The sequence below is a fragment of the Argiope bruennichi genome, chromosome 3 (genome assembly GCF_947563725.1).
Source record: "Argiope bruennichi chromosome 3, qqArgBrue1.1, whole genome shotgun sequence".
NCBI classification, from domain to species: domain Eukaryota; kingdom Metazoa; phylum Arthropoda; class Arachnida; order Araneae; family Araneidae; genus Argiope; species Argiope bruennichi.
In genome coordinates, this window is record NC_079153.1 from 2,026,039 (window position 1) to 2,044,889 (window position 18,851).

Below are 18,851 nucleotides of genomic sequence, written 5' to 3' on the forward strand. Positions count from 1 at the left end.
AATGTTTGAGACAATGACTGATCCCTCCGACTGTGAGATTCGTGCTGTCATTCGATTTTTTGGACTCAAGAAATGTGAAACCGGCTGAAATCTATCGACAAGTTAAAGATGCTTGAGGTGAAGATACGATGAGTGATGGAATGGTGAGAAAGTGGGATGTTTAACAATGGTCGAACAAATGTCTATGAAGTTCGGAGTGGTCGGTCTTCTGTTGTGAACTACCATTTGATAAGGAAAGGTAATGAATAAATCCATGAGAATAGGTGTTTCTCAATGATGACGTTTTAAAATGAATTTCCGCGAATTTCACGCACTGTTTTGTTCGAAATAGAAATTGTTACAGAGTGCTTATGTTATTATCTTTCATGTAAAATACGATCTTATGCTTAAAATATGTTCTTTCATGTAAAAATAAAATTGGCTTAAAAATTTTTACTAGGTTTTTTTTTTTTTTTTTTTTTTTTTTTTTTTTTTTTTTTCGAAATGGTACTTATTTTTCGAATAACCCTCGTACATTGAACAAGTGTCTTGGTAACATTGAAACATCATTTCATAATTGGATAACTGTTTTCAGCCTAAAATACTAACGTAATGTGGGACAACCAGTGGCCTGGGATCAAGGTCCGATAGCACATCCTACATCACCTCCGACCCGAAGCAGTCAATCTTAAGTACTAACGCAGATGTTCTTTCAGAGTAAAACGTCGTTTACCTGGAATAATTTAAATGATGCTATATTTGATAAGATGATATTCTCCAATTGCCGTTATGTCAATTTTTAATGAGTGCTTGTTGGCTCTCTACAGGTTAGATCGTTTGACCTGGAGCTACCAACGTTGGCACAAATGTTCCTTGAAAGGTGGAAATGTGCCCCTATGAGTGATATTTATAAATTTTAATTAATTAAAATGTAAGCTTAATTATGGCGTTTTTCCGAGATATCATCCTAAAATACCAAAATATCGATTTTTACAACTTATTAAAATTATATATATATATATATATATATATATATATATATATATATATATATATATATTCATTGATATTCCAATTTTTAATATGTAAATGAAGCTTCTTTTTTTAATCATTTAAAAAACATTTTAAGCATATTTTCTAAAAAACTTTTTCAGAAAAAATGAAAATAAAAACTAACCTGAGCAGGAAAAAATTGTATTTCATCATGCGGAAGAAAGTTCAAATTAAAAGTCTTCATTTCGATGCTAATTGAAGCTACAAAAGCATTATATTTAGAACTTCTCTGTAAAAAACGAAAAAAGGAAAAAAAAAAAGGTTTCGTAAAATTCTAAAATGTATTTAATTTTTTATCTATATTATTAATTCAGTAATATTTAAGGCAATGATGATTTTTATACATAGAGAGGATATCCACTAAAATCGGGTCCCAATACCTAATTTCTAAATAATTAGTATTAGGTATAAAAATCTAATAGGAAAAAGGGTTTAAATGAAGTTAAGGTTACTATTCTATGCAGTTTGAGTCAATAAATGATGAAATATGAATTTTATATTTTTAAGCAGAACATCGGTCATCTGAGTCGTATTTAATGAAACATTCTTGAGTACGCTAACATTTTGAATAAAAAGAAAGATCCACTCTATGGCGCATAAAAATGAATGAATGATGAAAATTTAAACATTACTATCTGACAAAAACGCACGTTTTAGACCTTTTCATGGGTCCTTCCAAAGAAGATACGCTAATGAACTCCTTCCTCAAGATTGATTACGCTGAAATTATGAAAGTGTTCATTTCTTAAAATAATCATATTCAAAACATCATCATTCAATCAGATTTCGTTTCGGCTTTTTCTTCCATTTAAAAATTGGTGTGTCAAGAATATTTTACTAATTGTCATTTCCTAGAACCAAAGAATAGCGTAAAATGTAGACTTCACAATTTTTTCAGAAATGCATTTATGATCTAAAACAAAATAAAATAATATTTACGTCATTTAGAAACTTTTGAATGTGAAACTAAAAACTGAATTTTATGACAAATTGGAGAAAAAATTATTCTGTAGTGGACATCAATTATATTTTCTATACCAAATTAAAAGAAAAAAAAACACGTTTGGTTTGAGCATAAACGTATTTGTCCTGAAGTCCAATTTCATTTAAAGCTCACATTTTATGGAAGTTCTCAGAAATTTAGAGAGATGCATAGTATAACGAATAGAATATTCTAAGACTTCTATAATAGTATGAGTTAAGTGATGATTATCAAAATGTGAAGCTGACGAATATTTTGCTAAAAGTGTTAAGAAACCAAGTTACAAAAAAATATTTAAGAAAATTTCTGCGAGCATTAATACCGGCGAACAAGCAGGTCGTCAAAGGCGTCTGGTAGTTCTTAGAAGTCTATAAATTAAAAATGCTTCAATGCCACGAATCTTCTTTATTGTTATGCCATGAATCAAAGGGAATTATTTATTAATTTTTCAATCAGTTGACTCTTCAAGATTCAAGGTCATTTATTTCATCACAAAGTTGCTAAATATATGTAGGAAATTATATATAAGATGATTAAGTTTTAGAGGAAAAACATTAAGCCCACTAGCTGCGTATATCACAATTTATAAGGTTTAGAAATCGATATATTGCCTATGGGTTTTTTTATCTTGATTAGTGAGTTTACATCTAATTAGCATACGGTTGAATTGTATCATACCGTTACGTGCATGGAATATTTCATTTGAAAAATATTTAGATTACATCCAATTGTTGTATCTAAATAGCAATTTAAAATTTCTGCAGTTGGAGGGATAGTGCTCAATTTAAATTAAATTCTGCCATTCAAGAATCATGACACATTCAAAAAATGATCATAAATATGCAATATTGAGGGGTGTTTTTTTTTCTTCAAATTTGGAAGATTTTTTTCTTGGTATCTGTGGTAATAGTTTGAATGTTAACAATCAGGTAATTAATTACTTGAGCATTCGTAGCAATTTCATTTTTTCAATCCTGACTCCTGCTCAGAAGAAGCCGACCACGAAATCCTCCGAAGCTGTTGAGAAGACTCCTCTTCTCCCTTCAGTGCAAAGAGATCACAATTGAAAATTGAAATTCTTTGCATCATTTAAGCCATTTTTCCAAATAGAAGTATATACCTATCTCTAATTGTTTAGAAATTAACTATGAAGCCACAACTAAAGTAGGCACTGCATATGTGCTCATATAAATATATAATATTATAATCATTCTTCTTCTTCTTCTTTTTGTTTGATTGCCCTTTAACGCAGTGATTAAGGGACACGTCATTTTACAAACTAAAAATTTAGTTAACTCCAAAAAAAAAGTGGTGAAATATTAAAAAAGCACGCCACGTCTCAAATTGTTCATAAAAATAAAAATATTTCTTTTTATTTGGAAACAATCAAAATTACTTCAAACGTATAAAAACATCTGTACAAATATGAACGTGTGACCAGTTCTTAGTAAGCAGCAAAATGAATGTCAGCAGCACTTCCGCTTCCGTTTCTCCATTTCTTCCTCTTGTAGCTTCAGCACGTGTTCCATTGCTTCATCCTCTTTAGTTTTCAAGACGCTGTCAACAAAGGAAATCAAAATACTGTTATCGAATCTGATTATCTATTGCAATAAAGTTAGTTTAGTCACTTTATTTTTACCCAGGCGCTCTATTTCAATGAAAAGAAAAGCCGAAATATAAGACTCTTCAAAAAATCACGTTATTCTAGTCTTCTTTTAAATCTTACTTCCAAATATTTATTATTATAATTTCTTTTAGAATGTATTAGTGTTTATCATGCTCGAATTTCGAAATTTAATTCATTCTTAAAATGAAAAATTAAAATTTTCAGATTATAAAAAAACATTCTTTCTATAGGTCGCAACACTATCTGAGGAAAAACATGTTGTCCAGTTTTAATTGGTTTTGACTTAATAATTCATTTCACAATCGTTTTGTGAAATGAATTTAATAATGCATTTTAACTTAGGTTGGAAAATTTTATTGATTAGCTATAAATCTTAATACTGATTTTAGTTCTATCTGTGAACAACACCGAAGTCGTAGTTATTAATTTCATTTTTCTCTCTTTATTACATAGAATAACAGTGGCTTGGGAGTACAAAGAATTCGCATTTAATTACCGCACAAATATACACAATGCACAATTAAAGGATTCGCCTTCTTCCTTTATGGCGCATATACCAACTCCTTTCTGGAAACCATACATATATACATTATCTTTTAAATTCATAAAAATTTTGACATTTCTACAGGAAGTATTACATTAATAATTACTGATTACACAAACAGGAATGTATTCATTCTCTAAATTTTTGATCCCGCCCAAGAAACGATTCTTTGAGCAATTCTTGTTCCATTTTTAAATTCAAATTCTTTAATAATTGAATTAAATTTATTCACGGTTATACAAATAAACGTGGTAAATATTATCACAAAAGGCCACTTTCAATCAAAGACTTTACGAATTCATAAATCAAAGTTTTCTGAAACAATGAATACTTTTCGTGTTAATTTTAGTTTGTCATTTAAAAACGCAGCAACAATTTGAAATTTTAAAAAGAACATGATGAGATTGAAGACATTTTGAAAAGAATATCATATAACTACGCGTTGGCTTTAAAATTTGCTCCACGTGAAATGTTTAATAAAAACTATTTTGATATTTGTTTAGCTTTCTATCTACAGAACTGAGGTCGTTGCTTTTTTTTTCTCTCTCTTTCAAACTGCGGAGCCGGCTTTTTCCGTTTTTCATGTCCATTTCCTGTTTCATTTTGCATATCAAAAACGAATAATTGTTGTATACGTCTATATTTTAATGAACTTCGTGGATAAATTGCTCTAAAAGTTTAAAAAAAATTCATAATTAAAAGTTTTATTTATTCTTTATAAAAGCTGATTTTCCAGATTTCGAAACTATTACATCAGAGTAATGGAGCATTTGCAGGGTTTTAAATACTGTCTGGGCAAGGAGGGGGGGGGGAGGGCAACATTTTTTTTTTTTTTTTTTTTTTTTTTTTTTTTTTTTTTGGCATTACAAAAAAAATGTAGATTGTGCTTTCATTTTTCAATTTCCTTACTGAATTCTCTGTTTAATATCACCAACCTATTAAATAATTATTTTTTCAACAGGATTTTGACCATTATTATTTATTTTTAAAAAGGCATTCCAAATATTCATTTGAACTGCCTTTTAAAAATAGAATGAAATACGCCATTTTTATAAATGATTTGGAATTTTATTTTATTTTTATTCAAGATTCCTGTGTAGAGGATAGTTCTATACACAAATTTTAATTCCAATAATATTACATTTTTTAGAAGAGATGATTAAAAAAATGAATAGAATATTGTGTACAGTGTTTACATTTATTTACCTTGCTAGAGCTTCAATGGCTTCACAAACACTGTCTCCATTTTTTGCACTAGTCTCAAAAAATAAAGAGCCGTACTCCTGCAAAAGAAAAAAAAAATAATAACCCTTTCAAATGTTTATTGAATACGCCTGAATAAAGGTGAAAATTTATATATTTATTTACCATTATCAACTATTCATTCAATAACTCTATTTTTCAATAAATAAAATACTTTTATCATGTCACAACATAATTTTGTTTAGGCTAGGCAGGAGCCTAGAAAAATAGACAGGAAAAAAAACTGCAATATCTTTATGCAATGGTACATCAAAATGCCTGATAAGCTTGTGATTAGGGATTGCAATACCGGTATACCGGGATACCGAATACTGGTATTTTGAGACATTTGTATAATTTTGTAATACCGGTATTCACAAGTAGGGGTTGCAGTACCGGACCACAATTTCAATACCGGTATTCGGCATTTTTTGAATCTTAATACCGGGATACAGGTTTTAATACCGGTATTAGAAATTTTAGAAAAAGAAAGAAAACACAAGTGTTTCTTTGTTTTATTTGCCAGTTTTGTTAGAGACTGTAAATATCACAAAAAATAATTTGTAACTTATAAATTATAACAGTATATAATCACAAAAAAGTAAAAAAACATCTTATTTATTTAAATCACAAAAAAAGTTAAATATCACTATTCAGTCTGTGGTACTATTACAGATTTTTGAAATGTGATCTTAAAAAAACACAATGTATCAATTCTACTGATTTAAGCCTGAAAAGTAATTTTGTGTAAAAATGACCAGCTGTCGAAAACGCTCTTTAGGTATCTACGCTAGCTGGTGGTACTGTTAGCAATGCGCGATATACTTTTTTCAAGTATTTACCTCTAAATCCCTCATCTTCAAATAAATCTATTTCTCGTCGGATGGTTTTGGATGTAGCTGATTTCTGTATTGTATTTTGGCTCGTTGAATTTTTTTTTTTTATTTATCGCTAATTCTAATTTTTGTTCAAGAGACAATTCCTTTTCACTATCGACAGTAGTGACATCATAATCTTCGATAATTGAACCGAATTCTTCTGAATGTGGATAGGTTTGTGGGTAAAAAGTTTTAAGAAAATTTACTCTAAACTTAATCAGATTTGAACTGGTAATTTTCTTTTCCTCTTTTTCATTTCCATTTTTAAAATCATTATGATTATGTAAATACCATAAGACATTTTCTATTTCGGTATGCCTTTCTTCTGTACGATTTTTTAATGTAATATATAATTCTTTAGATAGTGATGTGTGCTGTTCTTTCAGTGACTGCAACATGAAATTTATTGTTGCATTAGCTGTTATTAGAATCTCTCCGATATAATGCCTCAATAGTCAGTTTTATTGGAAGTAGAGCTCATTTAGTTTTGGATATTAAGTTGAATTCACTATCTGAAAAAAAAAATTTACAGGTTTCAGTCGATTATTGCTTTTTGGATTGAATTTCTCAGTTTCAAAACTCGTTCCATCATTAGGAGTAAACGGTTCCAACGTGTTTTAGAATCTAATATTAACATATATTCTGTTTTATTTTCAGTTAGTGTATATTTTAGTAATATATCTTTTTTTATAGGGGAACGTTTAAATATCTTAACAATTTTTCGAACTTTATAAATTATAGGAAGCAATTCTTGATAGATTAATATTTCGTCGTCATTAGCAATATCTTCTTCAACAATTACATTTTCAATATCACTCTCACTTTTACTCTTTTGAAAGTTGGAATCCTAAGTTTCTATATCCACAGTATTTGGATTCTTCTGTTCTTTATCTTTTTGGTATAATACATCTATTACTCCTAATTGAATTCCATGTGCATAGCACAACTGCTGATTTGCACCAATCAACTTTCCAACTTTTTTCATAATTGTTGCTCCATTAGTCGTTATGGATACAATATTTTCTTTCAGCGATAATCCATGTTTCGCTAATTTAGATTTAAGCAATTAATTAATTTAAGCAATTAATTAAGTCATTAATTAGCTAATTAATGTCGCCCGTTATGGAGACATAAAAACAAAAATGTATACTATTTTGCTATGTTCGCGATCCCTGAACATATAGTGGAGACCATTTTAAAAATTTCTAGTAAATACTGAAAAACCGGTATTTAAACTTGTGAATACCGGTATTACAAAATTGTACAAATGGCTCAAAATACCGGTATTCGGTATCCCGGTATACCGGCATTGCAATCCCTACACACGATGGTTAGTTTTTCGTGCTTAAAATAAATTCGCCTCAAGCTTTCTTTTTCATACGATTGTTTCAAACCACTCGCATGGAACGGACTTGATACCGAACATTGTTAGAAAGACTGATTTAAGCAAATCAGATTCAGTATTGTATTTAATCAAAAGAGGATTTGATTTTTTTTTTTTCTTTCAGCACAGTTAAATTGTTGCGAAGCACCTTTTTAAATTTCCTTTTTATACAGTTCTTAGGCGAACTTTGAAAATTATTTCATGGAATATAATAGTATATGCAAATTGCATGATTGAAGAAATCAATACGGATGCTTGTTAACAATTCAAAACGATTCAAAATGCTTTTCTTTTCTTTTTTTAATAAGTTAAAGTAAATAAAAAAACAAATTAAAGCATGTATGGCTCCACATGAATATTTTTCTCTGCAGCTATTTGTGGGTTCGTGCGTGTGTGTTTTGATAAAAAGAAATATTTCAAAAAAAGTCATTTTCTTACATCGGCCAATCTGACTCCATCTTTCGTTCGTACGACGCGGTCTGTTTCAGATTCGCATAAATCTACTTTATTTCCTATGAGTAAAACCATCACACTTTCTTGAGCTCCTTCCTGAAAAAAAAGTAAGATTTCTGTTTGAAAAAATAAAGAGAAAATCCAAAGAATAAATTTTCTCGTTAAAGAAATGATTTTGTTTATTTTGCTCATTCAGTTCTGCATATAAGACTGTAAATAAAAATTTCACTCTCTCCAATGTCATCAACCAGGCACTGAGTGAATGCAATCCCCGTCCGCCTATCTATTTTTTTGGCGGGTGAGACATAAGGTGAAAAAATAAAACAGTTTTCAAAGAAGCAATTCTTTACCATTCTTTTACTCATGTGATTGGTTATAATAATTTACAAACTATGTAACAGATATAATAGTGTAGTACGGAGTTATCGATGCCAGTTTTGAATAAAATATTTTTTCACTTGTTTCAGATTTTAAAACCTTAAGATTGTAAGCATGGAAAAAGAAAAAAGATAAAATGTGTCACAGGTGACAATCGCTTTTCTTCTGATCAGGCAGAAGTAGCATACAGGTCGTTCTTTTTCCTTTTGTTTTAACGGGGACGTTAGAGATGGCGGTGTGCCAGCACTAAAATTAAACCGCTGATATTAGTAAAAAGGAATGCACTGTGAATCCAATTTAAATTTTACTATTATCTATATTTAGTATCAACTGGTATTTCTAAAATGAAGAGTCAATGCAATCTGCCGTCCTCTGTGAGCACGGTAAGATAAGTGAAAGTTGCAGAGGAACAAATAAACCCGAAACAGAAGAAGTACCACTCATCAACCTTCTTTGTTTTTACTTATCAGGTGTTCGGTAATTAAAACTTCTTCACTCCAGATAATCAAATCTTTGAAATCTCATTTGAATTTCCGATTCATTTACTTATGATTCTTCATGGCATTTCTAAATTAACAAAGAATTTATACAAATTTTAAAAAAAAACTCGTTATGGTTTTTTTTCCAATTGCTTAGAAATAAAAATCTTAAATATAAATTCTGAAAGAAAGAGAGTTTGAAATTGAATGAACATTTATGCTCTTTATTTTCTTATCTTCACTTTTCTAGAAGTAATTTTAGTATTATTGCATCATAGTCTAATTAACAGTCAAATGAAAATGAAAATTGTAACAAAAAGGAGAGAAATACTTAATCATTTTGGCTGTCTAGAAACAGAAATATAAAATTATTTCGAGCAGATATTATATTATTTTCAGTTTGATGCAAAGTCATTTCTGAGATTTTGGCAGATAGCATATGGTGTCAACTTGTCTCTTTCGTAAACTGATGAAATTCTACACTTTATGAATTTAACTATTTCAACATAATTTGTATGTTAATACATTCCATATTTTATTTCATATGATTTTCTACATTTGGTGATAAAGAAAATAAAAGCACTCTAACCGGAACATGCTTCAAACACCCGTTTATTGAACATTTACATGATGATAAATATTTCGGCTAAAAATTAAAATAGCGTTTTCCGTTCCTTTTCATTTCTGGGATTGAATGCAGCCCTTCTGTAATGTGGAACTCCGTGTTTGAAAGGTTTTTAAAAGGAGCACATTTATACACATAAGCTGAGATGGATGCATACTTCACTAAAACACTTAAAAATTCTAAAAATTAAAATTTTGTGTATTTTCCCCCTGCTTTTGAAGAATTATTTTAGCAAGGGAAAAACATTCTAAAAATAAAAACAAAATATTGACACATCACGAGATTCCATGCGCCATATTAAATAATTGAAAAAAAACAATGCATTGTACGGGCTATAGGAAATCATTAAAAGGTAGCTGCAGCTGGTCTCAGACTCATTAATGGTAATTTACAGTGCACACTTGCTTCTCGATGATCCCTTTCCTTTTTTTTCCATAAGCAACATAAAAACCAGAACTCGGATCTTTTTCTCGTGTATCGATTCCTCATAAATATGAATTACTTCGGCATCGAGTGTTACTATACGTTTGGTCGAAAGAAAAAAAAATATCGACACCTCATCTATTGCTTCGTACGCTACATATTTTTCAACAGATTAAATATAATATTTGATCTGATTTTTTTAGCCCGTGGTTCTATTTTTAAGTGAATCAGTAACCGTTACATTTCGTTTCCTACAGCAGGTCGTTATGGACTAATTTTTTTGCAGTTATTTCGATTCATGTGTAAATGCATGAATTGATATAACACATCAAGCGCTTAACCATCGATTAAGAGCTTCAGACATTTTTAAAGAAAATAAAAATGATAGTAAATTTTCAATCCCCTTCTTCTAATAGAACCAGATTAGCTAGATGATAATATATATATATATATATAAAATATCAGAAATATTTTCAGCCAATTTGCTAATTGGCTATGAACAACAAAAGCTTTATGAGATGAGCCATATATTAAACATAGCTATGTTTAGTATATAATTAATATTTAATTAATATATGCTTAATATATAACGTATATATTAAACATAGCTTTACAAGATAAACCTTAACAAACCTGAATATTGTGCATCCAGTTCCGAACATTTCGGAAGGTGGTTTCTGAAGTCACATCGTACACTATGATAATACCATCTGCTTTCCGGAAATACTGATGCGTCATACTTCGAAATCTATAATGTGAAAATAAGCAATGTTCGTTATTATATGTATTGAATCCGCTGGAATTTCATACACAATATTTTTCAGATACATTACAGTCTACCTTTCTTGTCCAGCTGTGTCCCAAAGCTGTAGAGCTATCCTTTCACCGTCCACTTCAATTGTCTTTACTTGAAAATCGACTCCTGGAAGAAGATTGTATAAATTTAGATAAATTATTTTGCAATAACATGAACTGCTAGTTAAGTATTATTATTAACATAAAATTTTACTAATAATATTATTATGAACATAAAATATCTCAATATCTATTGGGAATTTTTAAAAAATACTGACCTCCTTCGGCGACAAGTTGTCGACCAAAAATCTTTATGTTTAAATTAAAAGATTCAGCCCCCTCCCCTCCAGCTAGAATGTTTACCTATTTCACTTATTTTTATTTCATATGAAGGTTAATGATATCTAGATATATCATGAATGATTCCAATTTCAATCAATCAATCATTGGTGTCAATGTTTCCATTTTCAAACGCCACCTATTTTCGAGAAAAATCTCAAAAACTCAGCTTCACTAAATGATTTCTGTGAAGAAAAAAAACTAAATAAAATATCTAATTTTTCGATTTCAGTAATTTTTATTTCTTATAAAAATCTCACGACAGCTAGATACGCCACCAAGCATTATCTGTACCTTCCATCAGCATTTTCGATATATATCACAAAATAGAACTTATATTAAATTCTCAACCTCGAAAACTGAACTAAATTCTCGAATTAATTTTACAACTTTAAAATATAAATAACCGATCAGAATTCTTTGACATAATTGCGCGAATTTTAAATTAAAATATACCTACTTTTGTCTTAATAAAGTGTATAAATATAAAGTTTTAAAGGATCAAGGAGCCATGAGTTTTATATGAAACTAAATCTTTTCGAAATCAGACCCATGATTAGGAGTTGGGTCTATCGAAGCTTCTCTCAGTACAGAAATAATGGGTTTTTTTTTTTTTTTTTTTTTTTCCGAAATGGAAAGTGATGGGCCTTGATGATGAAGTAGGTGATATGAATGTTCACGTCTCCTAGAAAATAAAATGATTATGGAACTGTGTTTCGAATTCCTGTTACTCCCCATAAAAAATGTTTGATGAAATTTTTTTTTAAGTTTATTTCAAAAACAAGAGAAGTTAGAGGTTTGCGGACCATTGAGATTCGTTTAAGGGAGATGGACTTTCGTATATCATTGGAATAATCTAAATAAATTTAGTGGTTGTAGCTGGGGAATTCTGTCTAGGGCATTCTCCATCAAGAATACACAGTGAAGTAGTTTTATTTTTATTTCTCTCGAAAGTAGAAGTGGAGGAAGGCGGATAATTTTTTTGACACAACTTGAGGTCTAAAAGCACCCATATTACATAAAAACTGGTGAAATTGGACCAGCGATTGTTTCCAAAGTTATTCTTATTATTTCTACTAATAATAAATATGTGCGTGGGAGAGGGATATTGGTGCTCTTCTGGACAGATCGTTAAACTTAAAGCTTCCATATTTGGCCCAGATACATTTGGAAGATGAGAATATGTACCTAGAAATGGATTCCTGTTTTTAAAGTTTTAAAAAAATAAGCGAAATTTTGCCATTTTTCAGCAACAACTCTTGAAAATGTTCTTGCACAAAGCTGACTTTTATACCATTTTTAAATTAAAGAAGTTTTCTTTTTTTATATTACCAATTCAAAATCCGCGCAGAATTTACTTTATTTTTTCGATCTCCAAATTATTTTTATATCATATTTACACCAATGCTTGCCATAGGTGTAAAGAAATTTAAACCGTTTTAATGTTTCACCAAATGTTTAATCGTACAATTGACTCCTATAACTGAAAACTAAGGATGATGAACTTTGTTTAATATCTGTGCAGTTTGCACAAGCAATTTAGCCACCCGCGCGCTCGCTTTCCAAGCATAAAATATCTGTTCTCCGTATTCTCTCAGTATGCTCTCATTTCAAAGCTCATCTTTTGTGGGTTTTTTTAAACCCTTACTATGCTATCATCAATAACATTTAACACAATGTGTCAAAGTTTCGTTTAGCAAAGTTTTATACTTTTACTTTGGTTAGATTTTATCTTCTTGCTTGATTCACAATAGTCATTTTTATGGTTTATGTGGCATAGGGGGAAAAAACCATGGTAAAAAATTAAAAAAATAGAACTTCAGACCTGCCAAAGTTATTAGATGGATGATCAGGAGAGCTGACACAGGACTTGACTCCATCAAGATCATTCATGAATGCATTGAGTCATACAGATGAAGGAACGTCCAAATAAAAGGATTCCAATAGCTGTCCCAATATAATGTTAAAACAAGTTTTGGGGGATGAGGAGAGAATCACTAATGTCAAGTTATGCATGAGACATTTAACTGAAAGTAAACATAACAAGTACTCCCAACGAACCTGTTGATAATCAATAGCAGTTTGTTTTAAATAGTTAGATATATATCTTTTATTGACAATAGTTACTATTAAAAGGTGTAAATCATGCTTTTCTGCGTTACGATAAATATTTTATTTCATATCAGAGGCATAATGCAAATATTGCACGATTTGATTAAAATTCATCGAAACACTTTTTCAACAATATTCATGAAATTTGAACTAACTTTTGAGTTAAATTCATCTTTTGGCTTATTTTTGGTTTATAAATTCAAGCATAGCCTTCACTTGCATACTCCGTAGCTCGAAACAATTCATTGATCAATCATTTTGAATTAGATTATGATTTATGAAATTTTTTTTAAAATCAAAGCTTTCTCTTTCAAAATAATCTTCCATCCAAATTTTATTTATTCATATTCGCATGGAAACAACAACACTGCTTCTATTGCCATTGATTTCACATAAAGAAGGAGATTACCGATTCTTTTTCTTGGAGGCATTTTCAAGAAATAATCTATGAAACAAAGACGAGATATTTTAGCATCAAGCCACCGGACTTAAAATAATGTAAGTATATTTTATAAACACGACGAGGAGAATAATGCCCGTAGGCACACAGAAACCTTTACGAGATTAGATGAGATACGATTTCATTCTCGTGGATCTTTGCCATCGAAAATGGATGAAAAGAGTTTTCCATCCGGTTAATTCCAAATACATTTCTTTACGAATAAAAGCAATCGTTTTTAAAACTGTAAAAATGGAACTAAATGCTGTCGTTATTCGGTTTTCACCTTTTACACCTACTGACTACAATGAGAAAATTAAAATTTTCTCGCGTTGCCAAAATAAGAGAAGTTACCTGATATTTTCTTCATAGGCATAATTACTCACGCAGTTTAGGAATACAAATTTAGAAAGATATGTTTATTATTAAAATTGTACAGGATGGGCAAAAAGTCCATAAAAAGTTTAAAAATTAAAACTCGAAAAAAAATACATGAACCAAGAATCAACGATTATTACACTGCATAAATTCCGACTTCAGAAAAAAGTGAAGACTGAAAAAGGGTCTGAAAGATCGGGTAAGGTTCGAACGACCACGTCTAAGGCAGATTTGTTCGGAGTGAAATGGAAACAATAGCGTCAGAATCCGCTGTAGGGACTAGAAGTGCACGGAAAACTGGAAGAAGCCAAGTTCCCATGGCCTCCTCGGTCTCCAGATCTGACACCAGCAGATTTTCGGCTATGAGGATGTTTAATGGCCCGGGTGTATAGATCCCATCTATTTTACCTGTTCGAAATTGATGCAATGCACCGAAAGCTGTCACGCATACAGCCGGACATGCTGCATTCTGTCGCTGCTGGATTTGTGACACGCCTGAAATGTGTTATCACCTGTGATGGTGGACACGTGGAATATTTATTTTTTTAAGAAATAGTTTGCGAATATTATTTTAGTTATTTGCTTGTCTTTTCCTTCACTTATGTATGTAACGCTATCTATCGTTTTTTTTTTTTTTTTTTTGTCTTAAAAAAAATCCCCTGATTTATCGATTTATTTTGCTTAATTTTAGGGGTTTTAAAAATTTTTAAAGTTTTTACGAACTTGTTGCCCACTTGGTATGTATTCTATCTCCACATTATGTTTATAATTGATTATACGATTTAAATTACAATATAACTAGAACTTAACCTTATATTTATTAATCCTTTTGTTATATATATATATATATGGAAGTCATATTCTCTAAAGTCATATTCTTAATTATTACTGAGTTTTATTAAACTATTTAAATAAATGAGAAATGCATGAATACTTTAAAACATCTCTGTAAATTTCATTTAAATGTTTATCGATGTTTTAACCTTTAATTCCCTCCGGACGAATTCCTCGTCAGGAGTTTCCATTTCTTGAATGCAAATAAGTGGAATAGAACGCAAAATGACTCTGAAATGAGGAGCTTACCGAAAACTAAGCACAGATCCTGAAAACTGAGATGCTTTGTACGATGATGCAAGATTATTACTCCGTACATTAAAGCAGCTAATGAATTTGCTCTCTGGAAATGCTTAAGAATCACCATGGTGAATTGATTATTTAACTTTCAATCTCATCACAATAGGCAAGCAATCGTTTCTAGAGGATTAAATTCTTCTCTCCAAATCATGTCCCAATGAGGATCGTGTGTCCTGAATTGTAGAATCGAGAAGTGATTACAGAAATACTTTTTTAATACTATCCCTAATGAATGAGTCAGTAAACAACTCTGCATTTGAGCTCTATATTTCTAATCATAAAGCACTTTTAAAATATCAAATGGATGACTGAGAATTAAATTTAAAACAGCTTCGTCATCTTATAAATCAGACTATATTGAATAAAATGTTAAGATTCTTGATATGAGAGGAATATAATACTAGGTCTTGAAGCCAACATATTTTCCTTTACGGTAATGAAGGGCTAAATCTTATGGCATATTCGAAAATTTTTTAAACAATTGGTTTAAAAAAAAACCAGCCTTATTTACTGAAGGCATTTGCAAAAAATCCTAGGAAATCAAAAATCCTAGGAAAGTTTCTATTTCCTATTTTTCAATAATATATTTATATCATTTCTGAAAATTACTGCTGAATAAAATAAGCAAGTTTTGTATTAAAATGAAAGAATCATTACAAAAAACTAAAGATGATATTTTAAAATTTCATTGAATGAATTTAAAATCTGAGAAATAACTTCATTTTAACGAACACTATTTTTTTCTTATTTAAGCATTTTAATTTATTTCAGTAATAGATATTTTTAAGTATTTCACATTTTTATTATATATCACAACAACATATTTAGATCTTTAGGACAGGATGACCTTTTCTTAATGATAGATAACAAAAAATCATTTTATTTTATATTTTGTCTTTCTCATGTTTTACTATCGGGTTCATTTAGAGAAGAATGATCGTAAAAATGTCATGGCATTGTTAAAACGGTATGAAATGTGATTAATACTATTGCTCAATTTTTGTGAAGTGTATTTTAAATACGGAGGTCCGTTGCAATAAATGTCGGCGATAGTTCCTCATCTCTTATAGGTATTTTTTTTCTTTCATTCTGCATTTTAGGCTGAGTCGCAACACATTTTTGTGGTCTTAAATAAAAAAAATAATGAAAATATTTGTTTAAAGTTATATTACTCTATTACCGTAAATGTTAGCTTTTTTTTATTAGAATGTTAAATTAGCCGATTTCAGTTTTCCTTTATCGCATCGTATTCGAAAATCGAATTGAATTATAACTCTCACTCATAACTTAATTATAACTGAAACTTATATATAACTTAATTATATAAACTTATATAAACTTAATTATAACTTAATTAACTCGCTGAATTATAACTTACGCTCATAAAATTATCAGATGATTGCATTGCAATTCCGGGAGCTGTACGGAACTATAGTGAAAAAATATTTATTTAAACTCTCATGTTTTCATTATATTTTACATCCTAAATAGAGATAAAATGGTACTTCCAATATTTATTAATGATATAAAAGTGTTATAGAAAAAGTAATACAAAATATATAATTGGACAATATCTATACTTGTTGTTAATAATTCAGTTATTTGTTATCTAAGTACAATGAAAAATTATCGTAACTAATCATTGCTTTACAACTTGTGACTGCAACTATATCTTTAACATGAAACATTTTAGCTGCCTCTTTTAAGGTTTGATTCTATTTCAAAAGTGATTATATTCAAGTAATTGTTTATTGTGATAATAGAAAATGATGCACAAAATTGAAATGATTGACCGTATGAATCAATCCTCATTTGTTCTCTCTCTCTCTCTCTTTTAATAAAAGAGTATTCATTAGATGTTATTTATGTAACGTTTCCTTACAACTAAAACAAAATCTCATCATTTGCAATGACAAATGACACGCTCAGAAGAATTCATTTTCATTTCATTTCCCGGAATTTTGCTCGAATAAGACTAAGCTTTACTTTGTACATTTGTTTTATTTTCAATAAAAGTCGTTCCAGTGTGTGTTTGAAATTTCATTCTAAATAATAAAAAATGAGAAACTCAATTACTGGCCAAATCGGATTGGACTTCGTAGCAAGAAAAAGCGAAGGAATTATCCCTAAATATAACAACACGATTACATCTCAATAAAAAATGTGATTAAAGTACGTGATCGGTAGCTGTTTCACTTCTCGACATCTGAGATTGTCCTGTGGAAAATATAGATGCTATTTATGTTAAAATTTCACAAGTTGTGCAGAACGTTTCACTTCTTATGAAGAACTAGTAAATAAATTAGTAAATAGCAGATGGATTCGGAAAGTAGAACTTTTCTTTCTGTTATTTCCAAGCCAGCATACGTCATAATAATTCAACCGAATGAAATAACAAAGCTTTTTTTAAAAAAAAATCTTTCTAATTCTTCAAGTTAGAAAAATAGAATAAATGTCAATTTCGAGAATAAATGTTTTAGATAATCCTGAATCGAATGGAACATTTTTGGATTTCTTCTAAACGTTCACCTGTTTATTTATAAACGGGACCGGGTAGAAATTAAATATAAAATTTGGTTTATTGCAGAAAAATTATTGAGCTTTATCAGTTTTAGTCAAATCCATCGAAGGGATGTTTTTCCGTTAATAATTCTCTTCGTGAGAAATAACTCGAGAATGAAGGAAGCCAATTGAATGAATTTTTATTCGTACACTAAAGCTATAAATTCTTATTAAGTGTGAATTAAATCGGTGAGAGATTAGCCAATTTGTGTGTCTATCCAATCGCGTCAATGCAATAATTCTAAAACGTCATAAACAAGAACAAGAAAGCTATGATAAATGAAATTTAATTTGCCTCTAATATATCAAAATTATAGATCTTGTATCAAATTCTCGATCAACAGGAAGATGTACAAAGTGCGCATTCGATTCTTTTTATAGATTGTATAGAAAAAACGTGATATACAGCCTGAGTTAAAACTTTAAGGCCAGTAAAAAATTTTGAGAAAATGTAAAATGAAATAAAAGGGATTCAAATAATATTAATTATTAAAGTTCATTGATAAGAAACAAATGCCATAAACATAATTTGTAAATACATAATTATGAGAAACATATGTTTATTTAAAAAGTTAGTATTTCTGCCTGAGTAAAAACTTTAAGGCCACCAGTCATTTTTTAAAAATAAATATAATATAATCGTGTAATTACCATTGCAACTACTAGCTTGTGACAACGCTGCAATTTTCATGTTTGTCATACGTTTCTTCGAAGTATTGGTGGTCTTTGTGAAGTTGGCGAAGGGTAAGAAGTTAACTGATCGTGAAAGAGGGCAGATCGAAGCTTTGTCTTCAACAGGAATGAGTAGTCGTGCTATTGCGATAAAGATAAGAAGGTCAAAGACTGTAGTCAACAAATTTTTTTTAAATTGAAAGACAATTATGGTAAAAAGAATACTGGGGGAAGACCTAAAGCTTTGTCCTCGCATGATGAAAGAAGAGTTTGCCAACTTGCATCTACTGGAAAGTACTCAACCAGGAAACTGATTCCGACGACAGGTTTAAAAGTTTGTCAAAAAACGATTTATAACACAATTAGAAGGTCT

General features: G+C 29.9%; 1 protein-coding gene across 4 annotated transcripts in view; it reads right to left on the reverse strand.

Annotated features, from left to right (window-relative positions):
- Window positions 1-3,366: 3,366 nt before the first annotated feature.
- Window positions 3,367-18,851, reverse strand: part of LOC129962601 (EF-hand calcium-binding domain-containing protein 4B-like) — a 132,464-nt gene continuing 116,979 nt past the window's right edge. For 3 of the 4 annotated variants that reach the window (XM_056076413.1, XM_056076414.1, XM_056076412.1), the window contains 5 exons: window positions 10,888-10,969; window positions 10,681-10,795; window positions 8,128-8,238; window positions 5,392-5,468; window positions 3,368-3,571 (listed from right to left, as the gene is read on the reverse strand). In XM_056076413.1, the coding sequence (XP_055932388.1) occupies window positions 3,481-3,571; window positions 5,392-5,468; window positions 8,128-8,238; window positions 10,681-10,795; window positions 10,888-10,969 (476 nt within the window). In that variant the 3' untranslated portion in view covers window positions 3,368-3,480. Of the gene's footprint in view, window positions 3,572-5,391; window positions 5,469-8,127; window positions 8,239-10,680; window positions 10,796-10,887; window positions 10,970-18,851 lie in introns of all 4 variants that reach the window. The other variant, XM_056076415.1, reaches the window with a different exon arrangement.